Genomic DNA, 24906 nt, shown 5'->3' on the forward strand with positions numbered 1-24906 from the left:
CTCCACATGCTATTACTTTTATTAAGTTAATACATTTAAGGTTTAGGTTAACTATTTTCAGATATTGAAAGCACCTCTCAGTGTTAATGCATCAGAGAAAAGTCAGTTGGAGACATTCATCCCTGAAAACTTTTTTTTTTTTTCAACTTTTGTTCACTTAACAAAGATCCCGCAAGCCTTCCCACCCCTGAGGAGGAGACCAAAGGACAATTATGCCTTGTAAGTACTACACTCATGCATTTGTTTCAACTTTTTTATTGTTCCCTGAACAATCACATTTTCTGTCTCAACAAAGATTGATCTCTACAACTGTACACGTTTTATTGAACATTAAAGACTGTGGATTTTTTTTTTAGAAACTGACTGAAGAAACTGAAAGAGTCAATCTCCCACTACAGTCAGATGAACTTAGAATTATGATCCTCGGGAAGAGAGGAGATGGTAAGAGCAGTAGCTGCAATACCATCTTTGGAGAGAAACTATTCACTGTAATATCCTCACCCAGCTCTACATCTGATGCCTGTGAAGTTGAAACAAGGATTGTCAATGGGAAAAAACTAAAAGTCATTGACACACCTGGATTCTTTGACCCTGATCTTTCCGATGACAAACTGAAACAAGCAATTGAAAAGAGTGTCACTCCGTTTAGAGTTGATGTTTTTATCATTGTGCTTAGGGTGAGACTGTGCACGGTTCAAGAAGCCGACATCATTGAGAAAGTTGTGGTGATGTTTGGAGAGGATGTCCTTAAGTCTACAGTTGTCCTTTTTACTCATGGTGATCAACTTGATGATGAGCAGACCATTGAGGATTTTGTGGAAAAGAATTCAGTCCTTAAGGACTTTGTGGAGAAGTGTGGGGGTCGCTGTCATGTTCTTGATAATAAGTACTGGAATCAGCAGAAGGAGGGGTACAGGAGTAACAGTGTTCAGGCAGAGAAACTGCTGAACACCATAGAGAAGATGGTTGGAGAGAATAAAGGAGAATGCAGCACAATTGATATGTCTCAGAATGAGGAGGAAGAACAGAACTTACTACCTGGATCAAGACCACGCTCAACCACTTCGAGAAATGCAGCGGAAATTTTGAGACCATTTACTGGCGCTATTAGAAGGATAATAGACTGCATAGTGAGGTTCTTTTTATGTAACCGTGGCTCTTAAGGCAGTCATTGGATGGGCTGCTAGCAGGTGATTTGGGATATTATCTCTACAAAATCCTACGTATGCAACAAAGTGATTTTTCAGCTGACTGTTGCAATGAGGTTCGATCAATTACTGTTTATACCTTTGCATTCTCCAGTTTTCTTTGTAACCTTAAAACGAGGTGTATGTTTTGTATGATTAAGATTGTGAAAATAATTTTATAAAACTGTCTTCATTCTTTGATGCAATAATAAAGTAACAAAAAATTGAAACACCTTTTGCTTGTTTTAATTAATTGACCTTAATCCATACACCCCCCCCCCCCAAAAAAAACAACAACAGCAACAACAACAGCAAAAAACATTTCTTGCAGATATTAAAAAAAATCATCCACACAAGTACTTCACAGAAATAATGTATATATCTACTTCTGGAACTGATTTCATACACTCTGTATTTGTAGAGATCTTACACTCTCCGCTCTATTTTAAAAAAAAGAGTCATCAAAATCTTTGTTTGGGCACTTTTAGATAACAATATAAAAGTTCAGTGGTACTTATTACTTCCTCATTTTTGTCCCAAAATAATTGAATTAAACACAAATAATGCCACAAAAGCCATTGTAGTAATGACAGATCTGGCTATCCACATAGTGGACCCAGACATTTTGGAGCAAAGTGGTCGAAGACAGTACTAAGATTCATGTTTGCATTAAGTATGAAAAATAGTCATGATTGTGTAGATTGTGTGATTGGCAGAGATGTGACAAGTGGACAATGCTTTGCTTCTTCCAGGTAAGAAAAATATTTTTGAATTATGTTAATTGGGTTGTGACTAGTGAGGCAGGGAGAGGATTGCTGTTAGAGAGCCTGATACGTTTTCAGCCAACCATCTATCGACAATGAGGTACAGGTGTACACCAAAGTTTTATATGTGGTTACATCATTAACAGATTGGGAAGAAACATTCCAGAGAGACTTGCGGATAGGTAAGTTTTTCTAACTCCATCCGAGAAGCTGGTTTGGAATATCATTCTACAGCTGGGAAGATGGAGTGCAAAGCAGAATTCAGTTATTTAAAACAACAGTCTCAGAATTAACACTATTTAATAAATTATTCATTGTTGTTGTTGCAATGTTTCATGTTGTTTCTTAGCGTTGTAGTAAATAGCACATCAGCACTCAAAAAATGGACTTTCGCCACAATACCACAATGATTTTACATTTTTATTTCTACAGTCCTGTGTGTGTTTGTGTGTGTGTGTGTGTGTCAGTGTTGTAGTACTCGAGATCGGTTTGGGTCTCAAAACAACTTTTTGATGATCTCGGTCTCGTCTCGGAATCAACTGCATTTTTACTTGATCTTGTCTCGGTCTCAGACATAGAGGAATCGGGATTTTATTTCAAGACCAGTCAAGACCACAATGGGGGGGGGGGGGGGGGGGGGGATATCAACCGTGGCGAAGTTAGCTTGAAATTAGACATTCGTCTGACATTCACCACATAGCTAGATTTCTATCTCATTAACAGTTATATAAACTTCTTACACATTACGTTATCCTGCCTTGTATTCAGTTGTGAAATTATAGTGTTCGATCATGACATTAAATGCAAATGAATAACAATTTAAGGAAAGTTGTTGAATCTCGCTGTTTATTTCACCGTTCATTTTGCATGGCGATGGCGTTTCAAAATAAAAAAGTCCCTCGAAAGTTCATGCATGCTAAAGTGTAATTTGTGTGCTGCAAGTAGAATATCGGTGAAGTACAAAGCCAGGCATGGTCAACAAATTTTGAATATTTATATTTTATGTTCAGTTTCTCTTTAAACATTAGTAAAAGATTACCCATGATTGCTCTTCCGAATAATAACAATAACTTATGAAAACACATTTTGGGACCTTTCTGTTCAAAGGTTCGACCTAGTTCAAGTGACCAACCAGGCATTTAGACATTCTGTATAAAAAACATGTTCAAAAAAATGCTCACACAAAAAATTGTATTGCTTTAGATGGATATTAAAAGGAATGTTGAATAAAGATGGTCAAGTTGCTTTCAGCTCTTAGTTTTTGTTTGTATGTGGGTGTTTTTATGGGAATGTGGATCTTTCAGATCAATTTGAGACGTGCCCATGGTTTTCATGCTCCACATTTTACTGTTAGTGTGTCATGCAGTGTGGGACTAGCAGTGGTCTAATACTGGTCTTGATTCGATCTCGTCCTGCCTTGGTCTTGGTCTTGACTTGGTCTTAACCCCTAAACGTCTTGGTCTTGTCTCGGTCTCAATACTCTTTGGTCTTGGTCATGTCTTGGTCTCGGTTCAAGTGGTCTCGACTACAACACTGGTGTGTGTGTGTGTGTGTGTGTGTGTGCGGGTTTGTGTACTGCCCTGTAGAAATAAGGCATGTGTGACTGTAAGGAAATATTACATCAACACCGCTAAAATGATTCAATAAGAGAAAAGCACAAGTATGCTGAGAGAAACAGAAATCTCGTGAAACATTCATCTTCATGTGGTGTCATTGCAACTATGATGTCTCCTCCTCCTGCTGGTTCCACCATTCAGCGTTCAGCGTTGCCAGTCTACTGATCACTGGTCCTACTTCCCCATCATTGTCTGCACCTGTTGGTGTTAGTTTATTGTGTTTGTTCCATCTCTTTCGCATTATCATGGTTGTATAAACGTCACATCTCTAACTGTAATCTTTTGTGAAATCATAACTACGACCTAGCTCCTTATATCTGTGAATTTACCTGTTTCTCTGTACTCAGTCCTTGTGTTTATCTGCCACCTTGTTTCTCAATAAAACCCAGCTGTGTGCATGCATCCAGCTTCCTCTGAATCTACTGACAGAAACACCCTGAAAAATTCAAGATGTAACAGATATTTTCTCATTGTCCAGTCAGAAACATATCAATATCAACTCAGACATCATGAAGAATGTGTTATTATTTTAATAATAAAGATTCAGACTGGATATGCATGTGCTTCTTGCAAAACTGAGAGGGCTACACAACAACTTTGGCAAAGTTAAGTGCTAGACTCAGCTCTGCGTGTGTGTGTGTGTGTGTGTGTGTGTGTGTGTGAGTCTGTGTGTATGTTTGTATCAAAACTCCACCCCTCATTTTGTCATACATACAATAACCAGTATGACAGCATAACTTAGAGTCAGAGAGAGAGAGAGAAACTAAAATAAGAATTAGAGGAAGGAGTTTAAAAGAGACTCGAAAAAGTATTAGGTGGAACAGCAGTAAGATACAGACAGAAATCTACCGGACAACAAAGGTAGATACTTCATCTCTCTTTTTTTTACTTATTCCTCTCTACCTCCTCATATGGAATAGACTTGATAAATTCATCTTTACATTATCTGGTAAGTCCTGTTATTTTTCTCTATTATCTGTCTTCATCTCTCTGTTTGGTCTCTGAGACTAGCTTTTGCGCTTTTCCTGATTATTGGCTATACAGCTTAATTCTCTCATTTACTATCACATTCTTTTGACTTCAGTTTCTCTACGTGTTACAACCACTAACTGGTTCACTGACATTCCACAACAAGTTTGTTGCTGCAGCTCTTTGCTGGAAGAATTCCATTTTTATAAGTCAGTGAAGACCAACTATTAATCTAATGAATTTCATTTCTCTGAACACTGTTTTTATTTGTCTATTTATCTTGTTTATAATTGTTGTGTATGAGTGTGTTGATATGAACATTTATTTGTGTAAGTCTGTGTGTGTGAATGTTATTTTGTGTGTGTGTGTGTGTGTGTGTGTGTATTAGGAGTGGAGCTGAATCCAGATATAGTGTCAAATAGCTGGTGTTAGCTCATTCCGATGGACACTGAGGGAGTTTCCAAGAATAAGGTCATAATATAATGAGAATAAAGTCGTAATATTAGGAGAATAAAGTGGTAATTTCAGAAAAGCAGGGACCCCGTGTACAAACGTTGCGTTTGCACAAAAACATTGCGTACACCATCTTTCATGCTCACTGTCGGATGTATCAAGAATGAAATGAACGTGAGAATGAGCGTTCCTCCACGCCAACTTCATGTCTGGCGTACGCACATTTCTAATGGTTTTTGTCCATTGGCGACTCTTAGAGGCTACGCGGTGAAACTGCTAACGTTGGGAATTTCTCCTCAAAATATCAAAGTATTGACACATGGGCCTTGTTGGAAACAATAAGCCATCGACGTCTATGTAATTAAAAAAGTGGACATAAAAGCATGCGCAAAAGGATGCAATACATAGCCTACTAACAATGGCAGCTTTGGCCTTATTAGAAGACACTGCAAATGGAAGAATCAGAAGGGAACGGGTGTTTAGAGGCCACACTGATTTTTTGGCCCATGACGATGACTGGCTCATCAGCCTTTTCCGAGAGCTATCCTCTTGGAACTCCGTGCTGAGTTGGGTCCGGCTTTGGAGAGAAATACGGCGAGGATTCACGCATTGCCTGTTCCGTTACAAGTGCTTACCCCACTGGGTTTCTTGGCCACAGGGTCATTCCAGAGGGAACTGGCAGACCGTCCTTGAGTCGCGTCATGCCAGCTGTATGGGACGGGATCATCCGTATGTCAGCCAGGTATATAAAGTTCACATACGATGTGGTTGGCCAGGCAAACATTAAAGCGCAATTTGCAGCGAGAGCCGGTTTCCCAGACATAAGCAGACTGATCGACTGCCCACACATTGCTATAAAGGCACCAACAGGGGATGAATTTGCCTATGTTAACAGAAAGCATTTTCATGCCATCAATGTGCAAATAATACGTGATGCACAAATGCGACTGACGAATATTGTGGCAAGGTGGCCCCGGATCAACTCATGATTCTTTTATCAGCTTGGCTGGCATCGGGCTAGATGCTGGCAGGGTGCATAATGGGTGGCTTCTTGATAAACAATTGATTTAAAAGTTAAATTAATTTAAAATCAACTTAAAAGTTAATCATGCGTGCAGTTATTGTGTATATTGCTCAACTGCCCATCAGGAGACCGCAGCTACCCGCTAAAGACATGGCTGCTAACCCCCCTCACCAACCCCCAGACTGAGCGAGAGCAGAGGTACAATGACCTCCATTGCTGCGCTCAGTCAGTTGTTGAGAGAGCGATAGGCTAAAGAGTCGCTGGCGCTGCCTTGACAGGACCGGTGGCATGCTGATGTACCACCCTGACCAGGTTTGCCGCATTGTGCTGACATGGGGTGTCCTGCCCAATGTGGCGCACAGGCACAGCATACCACTGCTACAGGTGCCCGACCTACCTGAGGACCCTGGACCCATTAATGTCCCACCAAATGCAGAGGCCATTCAGGCCCTTCCACATGTATTTGCCACAATATAAATGGTAAACGGAGACAAGCTCATTTTTTCACCAGTTCTTGTACCGAGTGGCTTGTGTCAGTTAGAACATCTGTTCATCTCTGCAGTTGGTTGTTTATGTCCCTGAATGCCCTCACTCTCTTTTGGGATTCTAGTATGGCGTTTGTCAGGACGCAGCCAGTCCGGCGGGCCTCAGCACCCGAGGGACGGGATGCACTGGCAACGCTGGAGACGGCTGAGATGATGGGTTGTTCAGGAGGGACAGGCTCAGAGTGCATGCCACTGGAGTCTCCTGCTGCTGCACCATCTGATTGAAAATAAAAAAATAACACTAGAACCAAAGAACATATGCTCAACCTATTCATTGCAAATAAGGATGCCTATTTGGCATGATTGCATCTTTACACGTAAACCTTTATCTTGTTGGCTCTGGAAAGGCTATTGCATAACAGTCAATCTAGTAGTCTATAGGAAAGGGTATCCAAATACATGGAAATGATTTTTTCCTTCACTGCGATCTTGTACACATTCAGAGTCTCCCTCACATGCCGGCAATACTCCCATAAGAACAGTTTCTCCCACAATAGAGGCAACTCTCTGCTCAAACGGTGTGAGTTCCTCGACTCCTGCACCTCCACCTATTCTGTCCACACTTTGGCGGTGGGGAGCAGTCACGTCTACCTGAATGTTGGACCACTTCTTTTTCATTTACAGAGCGGATCTCCAACCCCAGTGCATTAATAGGCTCCGCCACACCGTCCCACACTTTTATTATTAACGCCAGAGGATAGAGTGCCAAATAAAATGCTTTTTGCCTCTGACAACAGCACCTTCATCTTGCATTCGCTAAAATTTCCTTTCTTTGCCAACTTGCCACTTGCTTTCGCCATTCTTCCTGAATTTGAAGAGAGGGGAGTCTAGACCTATTCATACTGATTAGCATATTACAATCGGTGAGGGAGGAGAGAGGGTGGAGTGTGGTGCTCGTGCATGTGCGCTCAATTTCACATTGATTTAGATGTACAAAGAAAAGGTGCGTAGAATCCTGCGTGTGCACAGTTTCATACATCTGAATTTTTTTGGTGTATATGCAGCTTTCCAGCTTTGTGTATATGTATACGCTCTGTTTTAGTATGAATCCTATGCATGGTTTTGTGCGTGAGGCCCCAGAAGATGATCAGAAGAGCAGCCTGCTGCAACGTGGTGCTGATGTGCTAAAAGATGATGTAATTCGTTATATGTGAAACCTATACTAAAGTGTAACTTCACAAGATGCTCCACATTCCTTATTTAAATGCAGGCCCCCCCTCTAAAATAACATGTAGCCTAAAATTACGGCTCGTAATATTGTGACTTTTTTCTCGTGAAATGACAACTTTATTCTCGTAATGTTATTACTTTTTTTCTCTTGTACAATTACGACTTTATTCTCGTGGCAGTTTCCCCCAAGTCCATGTGCTTCTTTCTTCGGAACAGATACAGTTTCTTGCACATCTTCTCAAAGCCCTGATACTTACGATAATTTGGTCCTGGTGTGCCAAAAAAATAAGTATTTTGTTATTCGTGAAACCCATACTAAAGTATAATTTAATAAAATACTCTACGTAGGAGATTACCCTACGTTAGCTCTGGCAGCATAGTTACTAGCTAGTTCACCTACACGCTATGCATACTGCTCAGTCAGCCTGTGTGTCACACGGCTGTGTCCTCCAATCAGGGCGGGTGGTGGTGGGGTTCACACTGTTAATATAGGTATTTATTAGTTTAGAGTTTAGTTTATTGGCTTGTGTGGATTAGGAACTGAATGTTAGTTTTAAAATTGTTTTCTTCTCAGTGATGTTAATGGTTATACATGCTTATTGCTGGGTTTATGAAAACCACAAACCGATATTACATTTGAGTGTTCATAATGATTACAATAGTTTATTGATGAATACTTTTTATTTTAATATTTAATATTTTTATTTAATATTTTAATATTCTAAAATTATAAGTTTAATAAAAACAAAAACAGGATCGTTATGCCTCCACTTTTACATGAATACAAATACAAATACAAATAATTTTGCTGCCTTAGCAAATACAGATACAAATACAAATACTGGGCTCTCTGCATATCCCTGATATATATATATATATATATATATATATATATATATATATATATATATACACACACACACACACACACACACACACATGGAGTGGTGACCTGTATGGGGTGTTTCCCCCCTTTCGCTCAGGGAGCACTGGGATAGGCTCCAGCAACCCCCCCCCCCCCATATATATATATATATATATATATATATATATGTGTGTGTGTGTGTGTGTGTGTGTGTGTGTGTGTGTGTGGCTTTTTACATATTTTTCAAACAGAACAATCAAAACTATCTGATGAATTTCCCATTTCTACATAATTAGTGTTTGCATTTGCTGATAGTAATGAGGTGAAAAAGACCTCTCTTTTCCCTTCTCTTCATTACCTTAATTTTAACTTTCCCTCCCATGACATGCCTTCATCCAGAGAGGAAGGAGTGAGATCCCAGGGCGCTACTTTGATCATCATCATTCTCTAATTTTTTTTTGTCTGAAGGTGTGCGGTGTCAGCATCTAAACGTCTTTTTGTGCCGGGAAATGGATGGTGAGTGTTTGCTTTACAGTTGAAATATCACAGCACATAGAACATTTTGGACCGCACATGACCGGAAAGATTTTATTGCCTGTTTGTATTCATTACATTGATGAAGTATTTATACTTTTAAATCTAAAGTTACACATTAATTCATAACTCAAGAAGAAATTTTAAAATTTGTCAATGTAGTATATGTATTAAATGAGGTTTTTTTGGTTTGGGTTTTTTTCGTGGTGCAAGGACACATGTTAGAAACTGTCAGTAAGGCTTTGAGAAAAATTACACACATGATTTTGTAAATGTTATCACAAATAAAAATAAAGTTCACCACAAAATCAAATCTATAAACACAGACTATGAACAAGTGCAGGCCCATGGGCTGCTCTGAAGGTTAGCATTTAGAGGTTGAACCTGAAGTAGCAGCAGGTAGCTAATAGAGAGACAAAAATCAAGAAGTGACAAGTGAACATTTTGGCAGGTGAAAAAGGGTATTGGATTTTGACAAACTACAATACTCACATACACAAATATAGTATTTGGTCATACAGAGCTGAAAGTGAGAAACTAAAACTAAAAAACAAACAAACAAACAAAAAAAAACAACAGTCACATTGGATGAATTTCACCACAGGGACTGAGGAGAAAGGGCTGCGGCTGGTTTTGCTCGGGAAAACAGGAGATGGAAGGAGCGGAGCTGGAAACACCATCTTAAACGACAAAGTGTTCCCTACCAAATCATCACCCAATTCTGTGACCCAGCAGTGTACATCAAAATCAGGGACAATACATGAAAGACCTGTAAAAGTGATTGACACACCTGGATTTTTTGACACTGATGGTAAAGATGATGAACTGAGATATGAACTTGTAAAATGTATCACTGAGTGTGCTCCAGGAGTTCATGCCTTTCTCATTGTGCTTAAAGTTGGAAGATACACAGAACAAGAGAAGGAGGTGGTTAAAAAAATAACAGAAACTTTTGGGGAAGATGCACTCAGATATTCAGTGGTTCTTTTCACTCATGGTGATCAACTCAGTGATGGTCAAACCATTGAGGACTTTGTTAAGGAAACTAAAGCTTTACAGGAGCTTGTGGATAAGTGTGGGGGACGCTGTCATGTCGTTGACAATAAGCATTGGAATCAGCAGAAAGATGAGTACAGAAACAACAGTGTTCAGACAAAGAAACTACTGGACACTATAGAAAAAATGTTAAGAGAGAATGGTGGTAATTACTACACCAATGCATTGCTGCAGAAGATTGAGGAGGACATACAAGCAGAGGAAAAAAGAACAAGAGAGCATGAGACAGGAAACAAATCTGACAAGGAAATAAGAGAAATGGCCCAAAAGAATGTATTCAAGAAATTTTTGACACGGTTTGCAGGGATGGCAACTGGGGCATTGCTAGGTGCTTTTCTTGGAGTTGGAGTTTTAGTAGGTGCAGCTGTATATTGCATTAAAGGAGTTTTAGATGGAATAAAGCTCGGCACTCTGACAGAAGCAGGAGCAGGAGCAGGAGCAGGTGGAGCAGCAACAGAAAAAGTAGCAACAGCAGGAGCAGCAGCAGCAGCAAGAGCAGCTGAAACAGCAGGAGTAGCAGGAGTAGTAGGAACAGCAGCAACAGCAGAAGTAGCAGGAGGAGTAGGAACAGCAGCAACAGCAGCAGTAGTAGGAGCAGCAGGAGTAGTCGAAACAGCAGGAGTAGTAGGAACAGCAGTAACAGCAGGAGTAGCAGGAGGAGTAGGAACAGCAGCAACAGCAGCAGTAGTAGGAGCAGCAGGAGTAGCCGAAACAGCAAGAGTAGCAGGAATAGTAGGAACAGCAGCAACAGCAGGAGTAGCAGGAGGAGTAGGAGCAGCAGCAACAGCAGCAGTAGTAGGAGCAGCAGGAGTAGCCGAAACAGCAGGAGTAGCAGGAGTAGTAGGAACAGCAGCAACAGCAGGAGTAGCAGGAGCAGCAGGAGTAGCCGAAACAACAGGAGTAGCAGGAGGAGTAGGAACAGCAGCAACAGCAGGAGCATCAGGAGTAACCAAAACAGCAGGAGTAGTAGGAACAGCAGCAACAGCAGGAGTAGCAGGAGGAGTAGGAACAGCAGTAACAGCAGCAGGAGCAGGAGTAGCAGAGGCTGGAGCTGGGATTGGAGTTGGAGCAGGGGCAGGTATAGCTGCAGGTGTGGTTGCTGGGGCAGCTGCCATAGCTGGAGCAGTAGGAGGGGGAGTGGTGGGGTATAAAGCAGCAGAAGATGCAAAAACTATGGGAGAAGCCATGAAGTTTGCAATAGGAAAAAACTTGGCAAATGCACAAAATGTTCTTAAGAAGGCTTATAATTTTCCATCTGAATGCATAAAAAAGTCTGGACATAACAAACCAGTAAGTAACTGATCCCGTGCATTATTCCTGATAACTTGAAGTGCTTGATCAATCTATTGATCTATCGGTTTTCCATTTGTTTAATCTGTCTTTTTTTTGTTTTTGTTTTTGTTTTGTTTTTTGTTTTTTTGCTTTAAATTAGCAATAATCTTTGGGGGAAACAGTTATAAAGAGCAGTTACTTCCATGGTGGTCTTTTTTTTTTGTCTGAACCTTAATTGTCATTGCCCTGCGATGGACTGGCGACCTGTCCAGGGTGTTTCCCCGCCTTTCGCCCTATGAGCACTGGGATAGGCTCCAGCACCCACCGTGACCCTAATCAGGATAAGCGGCTTAGACAATGAGTGAGTGAGTGAGTGAGTAATTGTCATGTCATCATTAAATACCATTAGCTTAAAACTAGAACACTTACACTTATATGGAGACTTGTGTATTGTTGTATATTATTGTTTTGATGTTCAGCAATGAAATGAATTCTCTATCATTCTTTTTGATTGTATTTGTTCCCTGAAAAATCCTGACCAGTATGTAGTCACTGTTTTTGTTTTAAATGTATGCATGCTTTTCTAACCTCATGACTTTATCAGTCATTCATTGCATTATAAAGGTCATTTATCTGTGTTGCAGAAACATAGTGTAAATGTCAAATTCTCAGCACTGCAAAGATATTATGTACTTACTTCTACAGTTTGTGTGTGTGTGTGTGTGTGTGTGTGTGGATTTGTAAGTTCTGTGAAGTCTTCTGTCTACCCTGTGGCTGTTTATTCCTGGTTTCTTGTATTTGCCAGTTTTGCCTTAATTCAATAAATTCTGCATCCAGCATCTTCTTCAGTTCATGACAATGATGATGATCAGAAATCAGCATTCATGCTTAACCCTTACAGTCAGAGAGAATATCACCTAACAAATCACTGTTCTGCTGGTAACTGCATTTCTGTATTACTGTGATGACTGAAATTTAAGTTAAACTGAAGTTTACCAGAAGCTACAGGAATGTCAAAAAGTTCGAAATCTTTGACACTTATTCATTTATGTTTACCTTTAATCTTTTTTTTTTTTGCAGAGACTTTCTCCAAAGCAACTTAAAAGCAAACTTTCTGTTCCACCATTTTGTAGCTAGAAGTGAAAAGATTCAGGACTAAACCTTAACCCTTGCCCAGTCATTGCTGCTGGGTGTCTTACCAGAGCAGGCCTGAGCTGACCCTCTGGAGCTTATGGTTTGACTGCCGATTAAGAGAGACAGACAGACGGACAGACAGAGAGAGGGTGGGAGAAACTAGATTTATACAAGGAACAAGTTAGAGAGAGAACTGCAGAAAGTGAAATATCAGGAAGATATACACAGCAATCTACCAGACAACAAAGGTAGATCTCTATTTTTTAACTCATTCCTTTCTGTCTCCTCATATGGATTAGTCCTGATCAATTTGTCTCAACCTTTAATCCATACTATCCGATAAGTTCTGTTGTCTTTTTGCATCTATCACCATTTGTCTCCACTGGTGTCTGAGACCAATAGCCACAAATGAATAGATAGATGTGTGTTTTTGTCTTCAGGTGTCCTGATTATCAGCTATACTGCTTACTTTTCTTGAGTTTTCTATCACTTTCTTTTGACTTCAGTTTCTCTACGTGTTACACCCACTAACTGGTTCACTGACATTCCACAACAAAGTAATTAATACATTCTTTCGAATGTTCCTTTTGTAGCTCATCAGGTTTCCATATCTGTAAATTAAAAGAAACCTGTGAGTTTTCCATGAAAAGGAAACTGAAAGCAGCTTACCACACTTGAGGTAGATACATATCTAAAAAATCTAACTTAATGGCAGAGAACTACATACACGCAGTTTTTGAAATTCACATCGATTCGAAAAATATCAAAATAATGCACAGTTTATATTATTAAAAAAAAAGCTTTCTATGCATTGTTTAATAATGTTTCTGATTCAGTCTTTGTTCTTTCCATAAATTAGCATTAAGCTAGAAGTGAAAAGATTCAGGACTAAACCTTAACCCTTGCCCAGTCATTGCTGCTGGGTGTCTTACCAGAGCAGGCCTGAGCTGACCCTCTGGAGCTTATGGGTTGATCGCAATGTTTCTGATTCAGTCTTTGTTCTTTCCATAAATTAACATTAAACAACAAGTTCTAACGATTTGAAGTGAAATTTCCTAACCGATTATTATTTTAGCATTTTGAAAGAAGATGATTTTCTGTTCATCTTGTAATGGGAAAGTACAGGGAAGGCCCCACCAGTCCAAAAGTCCCTTTTTGCTATGCTGCCCCCTGTGGCAGCTGCTTTTTCACATAATCCAGCAGGGCAGCAGCTGCAAGCTGAGCTCAGGAATGACATTTACAAGATGAAAACTTCTTCAGGAAAACTCGATGCCTTTTCACTACCCTTTATAATCTCTGAGATATACCAGCTATTTGGTCAAATCATTGCAATGCTTTAGTTTACACATAAGTAATACTGCACTTAGTGGGTGGTGTTATTAAAACACCCTGAAAAGATTTCAAGCTGAAATCTTGAAATGATTTTGTTCAAATGTATGTTATATGTATATATGTTTTTGTACATAGTATGGGAATTTATGCCTTCATCATTGTTCTCACAGTGGGAATATACACACCTCAGCAAGTCAGCCTTATTCAGAAAGTCATGAAGATGTTTGGAAAGGATGTTCTCAGGTATACAGTTGTCCTTTTTACTCATGGGAATGGGCTTGATGATGACCAGACCATTGAGGATTTTGTGGAAAAGAATTTAGATCTTAAGGACTTTGTGAAGGAGTGAGGGGGTCGCTGTCATGTTCTTGATAATAAGTACTGGAATCAGCAGAAGGAGGGGGACAGGAGTAACAGTGTTCAGGTAGAGAAACTGCTGAACACCACAGAGAGGATGGTTAGAGAAGATAAAGGAGAATGTAGCACAATTGATATGTCTCAGATGGAGGAGGAAGAGCAAGAGGAGGAAAAGCAGAACTTGCTACTGAGATCAAGACCACAGTGAACCATGTAGACAGAAATTGTGAGTTTGTTGATGTGTGCTTTTAAGACTCTGAGAGCAGGCATTGGATGGGCGATTTGAGATATTACCTCTACAAAATTATAAGTATGTAACAAGATCATTTTTCAGTTGATTGTTTTAACTAAGTCTTATTATTTACTGTTTATCTCTTTGCATGCTACATTTTTCATTGTAAACCTAAAACCTAAAAAAAGTTCATGTTTTGTAGGATCAAGAATATTGTTGAATAAAATTCAATTCATTTCTAAAGCTCTATTTATTGTTTGATGCTATAGTAAAGTAACAAAAACATGTCTTTTGCTTGTTTTAACTGATTGACCTCAATGCATACACATCCTCCAGTAAATATTCATAAAATCGTCCCCACAAGAACTCCAAAGCATTAATATGCATATCTACTTTGGGGGCTGATTTCATATATTTCATATTATCATATTATATTTAATGTAACACACTAGGGTAGATGCACATTAAGGCCCGATGGAAGAAACAAAACGGACACCAGTGTTCTGAAAAAAAGGGTTGTTTTGTTCAACTGGCTAAATAAAGTTAATGAGAAATTTGTAAATTGTACAATTAAAAAAATGAATAAACAAATTAAATGAATAAGTGGAAATGGATAGGTGCTGCTTAATTCAGCTCACTTTGGTAGCTTGTTTATTGTTTTCAGGGTATAAGAGAAGCAACAGCTCTGAGATGTTAGAGGGAACATATTTCTTTTGCTCTAGCTGGAGGGCTATAATGAGGGTGTTATTCCAGCAACCTCTACAGATCTGCTTCAATAACTGTCTGTATCGTTGGCAGAAATGCCATTTCTCCTCACAACAGTGTTCAAAGCTGTCTGTACTTGATGTAAGTAGCTAGAAACATTATCACCTGCATCCTGTTGAACACTAAGTGATTTGGTAATAGCTCATTGCCATTTTCTACAGTGCCATATGCCACAACAAGAGAATCTATACATGCTCTTGGTAGGGAATTGGGACTTAAGGGCTTGGAAACATCAGGAGCTGGAGGCAACAAACTTTGAATTTTCCCCACCAACTTTAGGTCTGATGCAGCAGGGTTACTCATGCAGAACCCAGCATTGCTGCACCATTATAATAATCAGCTTCAAAGTTAGGATAAGGCACTCCCTCTGAAAAAGCTCTCCACTTGGGAGTGAAATGAAATGGAGCAATGACATCCTCACGTTTGATGACATGCTCAGCAATGACACGCTGAACCTCTGGAGTAATACACTGTTCAGGCATTTACTGGAATGTGCCAGCGCATGGATATCCATGTGTTGGGGTTGTGGTCTCAGGCAAATTTCATGGATGTATGCTTTTAATAGTTTGGGACAAGAGGTATGGTTGCTTGCATAAGATGTATATTGTGGGCGTCAGGTTCAGCATGACTGGATGTGACTGAATCAGTGTCATGAAGGGGTGGCATTGCAGGAGCTCTAACAGGCCAAGACAATCTTTAATCCTTGCCAGCCCATCCTTCAAAGGCCCTGTTTACACCTTGCATTAATATCCGATTTTGGTGATCAGATCACATGTGGACAGCTCAAAAGAACAGGTGTAAACACATCAAATGAGCACTGAGGTCACATGATCACCAAATTTCTCTCGGACATCTCTTGTCAGAAATGCCTCCCCTGTCAAAAAATTTAAATCAAAATCCTAGGAGTATGGTCGTTATCTCACGTTGTGCATTTTCCTTTCCACTGATGCCCCTTATGAGGAAACAGCTGAAGGTGAATTATTGTCCCAAAACAGAGATCAACGATCACCCAATTTATCTTACATGTCATAAGCACTATCTCCAATCAAAAAAGCAAAGCTGAAATTCAATGAAAGGGGTAACGTCTTTATTAGCACATAGGGCAGGGAAGTGAGATCCAATCTCAAGTGGTCACCTGAGATATGGATTCTAAAGCCAGGTGTAAACGGACATACTTAGAGCTGTCCACCTGTGATTGGATCACCAAAATCGGATCTTAATGCAAGGTGTAAACAGGGGCAAAATGTCCTTAACCTGCTTACCAGTAAGCTTGGCAATGCCTTTTAGCTCAAATAGGAATCAGCCAGAAACACGAGTTCTAGCCTCGCTGGTGTAAACATTGGCCAAGGTCATGCCATGGTAAGTAACCTCAGGGATTGCTAAGCAATGTGTGACTGAACTGCTGTGCCATAGTCATACTCGGTAATACACTGGTTGTAGTATGTAGATTCTGTGTCAGTAATCTTGATTACCCAAGCAATTAGCCATGGAACTTCAGAAGCAAAAAGCTAATAATACAACAGAGATCATAGCCAAAGTGAACTGGCTTAATGAATGCTAATTAACTTTACTCTGAAAGCAGTTACTGTAACTCACTGGAAGAACATCAATGTCAATCAAATCATTTCAAGTTTTTCAAAGGCAAACATACACACCAACAAACAAAATAGTAACAGTAATGTGCTTTTCCTACTCTTTTTATCATGGACTGTCTCTGCAGAACTGAATAACACCTTCTCACCTTATTTGTCAATCGAAGTTATTTTTAATAGCAACAGTCAATGACAGCCAATAGAATGACTGCAATCTATTTCAAGTGACACCGTTCAGCAGAAAACACTACAAGAAATAGTTACAAAACTTTCTGGCGAATTTCCCCTGTCTGAATAATTGGGTTTATGTATTTGCTGAAAATAACATGATGTGAAAAAGAACACATTCTGTCAGTCCTCTATGCAAGCTTGACTTCACTTACCCTCCCTCCAAAAGTTAACTTCCAAAAAGCAGATAAGAAAGAGCGAACGCTATCACTTTCCTTTCATTAAAGTTGTTCTCTTTTTTTACCCTTGTCATTCATAGATTACTGGAGATAATAACTAGAATCACATCCTCTAACATGTCCAGTGACATTCTACAATAAGTTTGTGGACACGGCTCTGAGCAGGAAGAATTCCATTTTTATAAGACAGCAATGGCCATCCATTCATTTCATGAACTCTCAATGTTCAATTGTGTGTAAACCTGGTTCAAACTGAAAAAAGGTTAAGAAGACCATATTCTTTCTGTACACTATGTAAATCTAGCTTAAATTTTCCTTCACTTGAAATTTTGTCCACAATATCCTACAAAGTATGTGACAAGTGTTCCTAGCAGATACTCACAAAATTATCCCAAAAACAGCAAAAAAAAAAAAAAAAGAAAAGAAAAATGAAAGTACACAGTTCTCTCAAGAAAATACAATGTAAGAGTTAGCATAACTAAAAGAGGATGCGTCAAGTGGAATTCCTACCACCGATATCCAGGTATCCAGGGCGGGCCTTTGTGCTACTGAGAGTCTGCTCTGATTATGTGTTTATGAGTTTATCGTCAGCCGATGTGAAAGAGTGAGGTGTTGCGTGAAACACGCAACAGTTTGAAAATTTAACAGGCGCAGTATGTGACCTATCTGTACAGAAAATACGCCAAACTTAATGACAAGCCTTAAGTTAAACAATAATGCTGGTCAGTGCAATAAAACTGGGAGCTGCCCGACAAAAACAGTAAGTACTTTTTGAAGGGTTTTGAATGGCCTTGTTTACACGTCTAGTTGGAAAAAACAAACAAAATGTTCACATTCATATTGCACTGCCTACGACATATTAATTCTTCATATATCACTGCACTTGTGAATTACACATGTCCCAATACACATAACATACAGTATATGTAAACAACACATCTCTCACTCCAATATAACCATGTGACATGTGACACTTATACCCTCTGTTTCTTTTAAAGAGGGATGGTGTAGATCTTCGGTGGAGCACCGAAGCTTCACAGGTTTCACAACTTCCTGACATGATTCCATAAAGCACATAATGTAGGATTCAGTCAGTTAAACCAATAGTGTCAGAATTAACAAGGTCTATTGCATCATCATAGCAATAGAAAAATTGTCTCTCGGCATTATATTAATGCAGTGTAACAGTCAACGCATTGAACACTTGCCATAACACTACAAAAATGTTACACCTTAATTTCTACAGTCTCTCTCTCTCTCTGTATGTGTGTGTGTGGACTAAACGTCCTCATGATGATGATCTAAAAACTTAACAATAGTGGTTTTATGGACATATGTTGCTGGTCCCTACAACTTAGGATAGTGTTTGTTTTTTAAAGAAATCGTGATTACTGGTTAAACAAAAAGTGTCACATCATTTCTTTGTTTAGGGTTGAGCTTAGCGATGAAATGGTATGAATCGCGATTTATAACGGTGATCAGTATTATCGCATTATTGTTAAAATGTGATGAAAATGTTGAAAGAGTACTGATACACAAAATGAAATCATATCACGAACTTTTATATTGAAAACCACAAATAAAATTAGCAGCACTATGCACTATTTGCAAAATTTACATGAACACAAATGAGTCTTAAGAAAACAGTGATAGTAATTGCATTTGACATAAATACAGAGGATTATAATGTTTCTTCTATCCAAAACTCAAATACTATACTCATCACCTTAACTATCACCAAGAAAACAATCTTCATAAACGAGTTAAAAAAAAAAAAAAATATATATATATATATATATATATATATATATATATATAGCAAGATATAAAAAGCAATCTACCAGACAACAAAGGTGGAGACCTCATCTCTCTTTTTTATTCATTTTGCATTTAACTCATTTCTTATTATCACTTTCCATTAACTTCAGTTGCTCTCATTTTTTCCCTTTGTCAGTCACCATAGATTATTGTAAATAATAACTGGAATTATATGTTACATCCACACAGTGACTGATATCCTAGAATCGTTTTGTGGGCACAGCTCTCAGCAGGAAGTATTCCATTTTTAAAAGTCAACAACAGCCATCTTCTTATTTAATGGGTTTCATTCCTTTCAGTGTTCTTTGAATGATTGTTCTTCCTATCTGGGTTTTAATCTAGATTAAAATAGTTGTGTGGGTGTGTGTAGTTGCATGTGGATATGCATGTGTACCTCTGCAGTATGCATGACAGTCTGGGATTGTGAATTGAGTTGGCATGCAGTACAAAGCCCTGTTCCAAATATGTCAGACAAAGAATTTCAACAACTCAGTATGAAAGCAACAACTCTAACAGCCTGCTGGAAAATCAACAAAATCTTCAAATCTGAAATGAAACCCTGTAAATATACTCCAATTTGGCACAACCCTGACTTTCTACTCAACAAGAAACCACTTATCTTCAATACATGGAGACAAAGGGGTCTCACACACCTCCACCACCTTTTCCAGAATAACAATTTTATCACTTTTCAACATTTGGTCCAAAACTGTGATGTAGGGAAAGAGCAATATCTTCAATACCTTCAATTAAAGTCTATTTTAAAATCCAAAATCAGTTTACTACACTCCTTCAACAATAGACTCTCAATATTGGAATTATTATACGTAGACATCAAAGAGTTGAAACCAAGTCTTGAATTTTCTCAATTAGAAATTGGCAACATCACCACTTGGCTTTAGTCATCAAAATATATAGGCTAATAGTCCATACATTGATACCAAAATAGCACTCTAAACTTACACCCTCCTGTCTACTACTAAAACAAATGTTACACTCATTTTTAACCCTACAATCACTACTTGTCTGTCTCTGTCTCTCGTTTTCTCTTTGTCTCTCTCTCTCCCTCTTTTCCTCTTATTTTCTCAGACTGTTCTCGTATGCATATTATTTGTGTTTGTCTCTTGACTGTCGGTTTGCCACAGCTAGCACTGCATGAAAAGAGGTATAACTTTTCCAGAATAACAATTTTTTATCACTTTTATAACAGTCTCCATCTTCTCATGTTCTTTGAATGACTGTTCTTCCTGTCTGGGGTTTAATCTAGATTAAAATGGTTGTGTGGGTGTGTGTACTTGCATGTGGATATGCATATGTACCTCTGCAGTATTCATGACAGTCTGGGATTGTGAATTGAGTTGGCATGCAGTACAAAGCCCTGTTCCAAATATGTCAGACAAAGAATTTCAGTAACTCAGTATGAAAGCAACAACTCTAACAGCCTGCTGGAAAATCAACAAAATCTTCAAATCTGAAATGAAACCCTGTAAATATACTCCAATTTGGCACAACCCTGACTTTCTACTCAACAAGAAACCACTTATCTTCAATACATGGAGACAAAGGGGTCTCACACACCTCCACCACCTTTTCCAGAATTTTTTTATTCATTTTGCATTTAACTCATTTCTTATTATCACTTTCCATTAACTTCAGTTGCTCTCATTTTTTCCCTTTGTCAGTCACCATAGATTATTGTAAATAATAACTGGAATTATATGTTACATCCACACAGTGACTGATATCCTAGAATCGTTTTGTGGGCACAGCTCTCAGCAGGAAGTATTCCATTTTTAAAAGTCAACAACAGCCATCTTCTTATTTAATGGGTTTCATTCCTTTCAGTGTTCTTTGAATGACTGTTCTTCCTGTCTGAGTTTTAATCTAGATTAAAATAGTTATGTGGGTGTGTGTACTTGTATGTGGATATGGATGTGTACCTATGCAGTATGCATGACATTCTGGGATTGTGAATTGATTTGGCGTGCAGTACAAAACCCTGTTCCAAATATGTCAGACAAAGAATTCCAAACTGATGAACCTCTCTTTTCTAGATAATCAGATTTCTTAGTTTGCTCTAAGGTTAGGTCACTTTCATTTATTTTGAACAGACAGTAGTGCAAGTTTGTTCCACCTAGTGTCGTATAGTTCCCCCTGAGGTAGCTGGCACAGCCTTTAGTGCATTAAAGCTGCCATAGAATGGAAATGCTTGCCCTTTTGAATTCACTGAGATGAATGTGCTCTGGAAACATTATCAAAGTGTGTAAACATGCATTCTCCTCCTACAGCCATATGGCTTACGTGAAAAAAAAACAGCCTTTCTACAGCCTGTTCTGAATGTCGTGTGTTTGTGACGTCACAACTGCATGTTGCCGCCTACAGCAGCGAACTGTAGCCAGTTGTAGGCTATTGACAGCCAGCAGTGCCATATTATTCATTAAGAAATGCAGTTTACTTCTTACTGCAATATCCTGGTAAACAAGGACATAAGGTCCTTGAAAACTTATGTCCTCATATGTTTGCACCACAATCAGATCCCAAATCTTAGAAGAGAACAAACCAACGATGAGAGAATGAAATGAGAGACTCAATCTTGTGAAACCTGGTTGTGCATTACGTTCATCAATCTTCGTACATAGGGGCAACCGCGTATTCTCCGTACGACTGCATGCACCGAACCATAAGTCCATATCGTCGCGGTTTGGGACGAATACACTCACTGTTACACCCTAGTAGAAAGGAGAGAGTAATCTAACAGTGATACTTTAATCATCTTTAATCTAAAAATTAAAATCTCTCTTTATGCTGTCCAGACTGCAGATGCATTCTTGCATGTGTGATGTCTGAGGTGAAAACATTCAGACCTTAACCAACACCTAGCCAGTGCTGCTGGGTGTTTTTCTGAAAAATATATGAGGAGCCACCCAGGCCAGACGGTTTGACTGCAGACTGGGCGGAGAGAAGTACAGTTCAATGCGCTGCTCTGAAGGCCAGTGTCAAGGTTTTGAGTGGCAAAAGGCTGCCAGTAGAGGGAGAAAAAGGGAATAATGACATTTGAGTATTTTGGCAGGTAAAAAACTAAGCAGTCTGTTTCACTTGGACACCACAGTTCCCTTGAATACAACAATACACACTGCTCAAGAGTTCAAGCGTGGCACTATTGGGACACTTATTATATATCAGTGGTTTCTTGGTTAAGAGAGTAATCTTAACCCTTGACTTTATGGTCAGCTGTGTTCCTGGAGAGCAGAAAAAAGAAAAACTGAAAAACAACCACTCATACAAGATAAAGCTCTTTATAGGTTCTAGGAAGGAAGAACTAAAAGAGGAAAGAGCAGTGCCATCACATCACCAGGGGTGGACAGTAACCAAGAACCTTTACTTGAGTACTGTACTTAAAATACATTTTTCAAGTAGCTGTACTTTACTTGAGTGTTATTTTTTTTGGAAACTTATGACTTTTACTCCATGACATTTGAAAGAAAAATATTGTACTCTTCACACCACTACATTTCTATGAAGATTTTCATCACTCATTACTTTGAAGCATAGATTTGAAGTCAGCAGACGAATTTTCTTCTCTAAAATGCGATAGGCCAGATTGTGTTTGTCACAGGAGAAAAACCAATCACAGTAAGTTACTCCCATGCTGTATGTCAAGAGCGTGCTACATTTTTTTTAACAATTGAACTTGGCAGTTTTTACTACTACTATGGCAGATAAAGATAATAAAGATAAAGGTTCCTCACCAGAGCACCCATGGCCATATCTTAAGTCTGAGATTTTTTAAATCAGCTGGTTTTCAAGGGAACTGCTTCCCATATGTGTTTGCGTGCTGTGTTTACCTAACTTTTTTCATAGGTGGCTGTGATACAGTGCTCACTGCTCACTTATAATCACATTCGCTGCAGTAGATATGAGCTGCAACTTGAAAATCGCGATTAATATGTTTGTAAATGTGTGACGAATCTGGTGACAGAGGCAGACCACAATTGCTACTGTTAGCACAGTGTGTGAATGAGGTGGGGTGGGAATCAACCAGTGATGGGAGTCATCCATCCTGTTTCACATTTCAGGAAATACTATGTAGTAGAAGCAAAATTAACCTAGCCTACAATATTATGACGTATATTTGTCCTTTTAAGGCCAATCTGAGTTAGCCTAGGGCCTATTTAACAGAAGCTATACACTGTCTTTTATAGAGGAATCATTCGATTCAACTGTGTCTCTATAGGCATTGTGGCATATTCCACAAGCCTTTTGTTCTACAGGTTCTAAAAGCAAGTCAGTGCATTCAGTAGGTTGTTTCAAATGGTATGGTAGGGCACGAAGCAGCAAAAATCCCTAAATTCTACCTGATTCCAGATTTGGGGGGGGGGACAACTCTGGACTACCAGCTGAACTTCTCAAACCAGATCGCGGCAGTCACCCCATCCTGTAGATTCTCCCTCTACAACATAAGGAGGATCCACCCCTTCCTCACGCAACAAGCAACCCAGCTCCTGGTCCAAGCGCTTGTCATCTCCCGCCTTGACTACTGCAACGTCTTACTGGCTGGCTTACCGGCCCGCGCAATCAGACTGCTTCTGCTTGTTCAGAATGCCGACGCACGCCTGGTATTCAACCTCCCTAAGCACTCTCATGTCACTCCGCTTCTTACTGCACTCCGCTAATTTCCGGTAGCAGCCCGCATCCGGTTCAAGACACTGGTGCTGGCTTACCAGGCCACAACAGGTTCTGCCCCATCCTACCTCCAGTCTCTGATCACTCCTTACAGCCCAGCCAGATCTCTCTGGTCAACCTCCTCTGGTCAGCTGGTGGTCCCCTCACTTCGGGAACCTGGCAGCCGTTCCTCTCGAGCACGCTTCTTATCTGCCATTGTTCCAAGGTCGTGGAATGACCTTCCTCACTCAGTCAGGACTACGGAATATCTTGCCATTTTCCGCAGGGAACTGAAAACCCACCTTTTCAGAACCCACCTGTCCCCCACTGCCTAGCCTCCCTCTCTATGTCACAAAACAAAAAACAAAAAAAAAAACACAAACAAACAAAAAACAACAACAAAGAAATTGTACTTACCTTGTCCCTATGTTGCAGGTCTTGTTTATTTTTTTCATTGTTTATTGTCACAGAATTCCAGGAGCGTGATACCGAGGGTAATTAATCTACAGTCTTATTGTGATCTTTTGATTATGGGGTAATGTGATCTGATTGATACACTTACTGTAAGTCGCTTTGGTTAAAAGCTAAATGTCAAATTGTAAATTGTAAATTGTAATTCATAAAAAGCTTGAAGTCTCTGATCAATCCTTAGAGCTACTGAGCATCAGACTTCATATTTACCTGATCTGTTGAATTCAGATCTTCAACAAAGCATTTATTGAGTCTTTTCTTTTGTCTAAACTGTACTTATCCTGCTGACATTACATGCTATTATTTTGTAACTAGAACATTTACACGAATGTTGAAACATGTATATTATTGTTATACTATATAATTCAATTTCACCTGAGCTCTGCTGGCTAAACAGACAAAAATGGAGTTGGTACAGTTTATGAAAGTCATTCATTTTTTTAGGTTTTGATTGTTGAAATATTAAATTTGTCATCTCTCTCTCTCTCTCTCTCTCTCTCTCTCTCAGAAAAAAATCCTTGAATCTTATTACATTTATTTTATATTTATCTTCATGTGACATTGCCTTGTAATTCCACAATATTATACAGGTTCTGTGATAAGTTTTGTTACACTCAATAATGATGTGAACTCTGTATTACGTGATATGAAGTGGACTAAGCATACCGTAGTAGTTTTTTT

General features: G+C 39.2%; 2 protein-coding genes across 2 annotated transcripts; both read left to right on the forward strand.

Moving 5' to 3' along the window:
• The first annotated feature begins 416 nt into the window (after window positions 1–416).
• LOC115816411 (GTPase IMAP family member 7-like) lies at window positions 417–1163 on the forward strand. Its single transcript, XM_030779366.1, has one exon. The coding sequence runs from the start codon at window positions 417–419 to the stop codon at window positions 1161–1163; it is 747 nt and encodes a 248-aa protein (XP_030635226.1).
• An 8552-nt stretch (window positions 1164–9715) lies between these two features.
• On the forward strand, window positions 9716–24089 carry LOC115816412 (GTPase IMAP family member 7-like). Its single transcript, XM_030779367.1, has 2 exons — window positions 9716–10625; window positions 23776–24089. Exons 1-2 carry the CDS (start codon window positions 9716–9718, stop codon window positions 24087–24089), a joined length of 1224 nt encoding a protein of 407 aa, XP_030635227.1.
• The last annotated feature ends 817 nt before the right edge of the window (window positions 24090–24906 follow it).

Source organism: Chanos chanos, chromosome 7 (assembly GCF_902362185.1).
Source record: "Chanos chanos chromosome 7, fChaCha1.1, whole genome shotgun sequence".
NCBI lineage: Eukaryota > Metazoa > Chordata > Actinopteri > Gonorynchiformes > Chanidae > Chanos > Chanos chanos.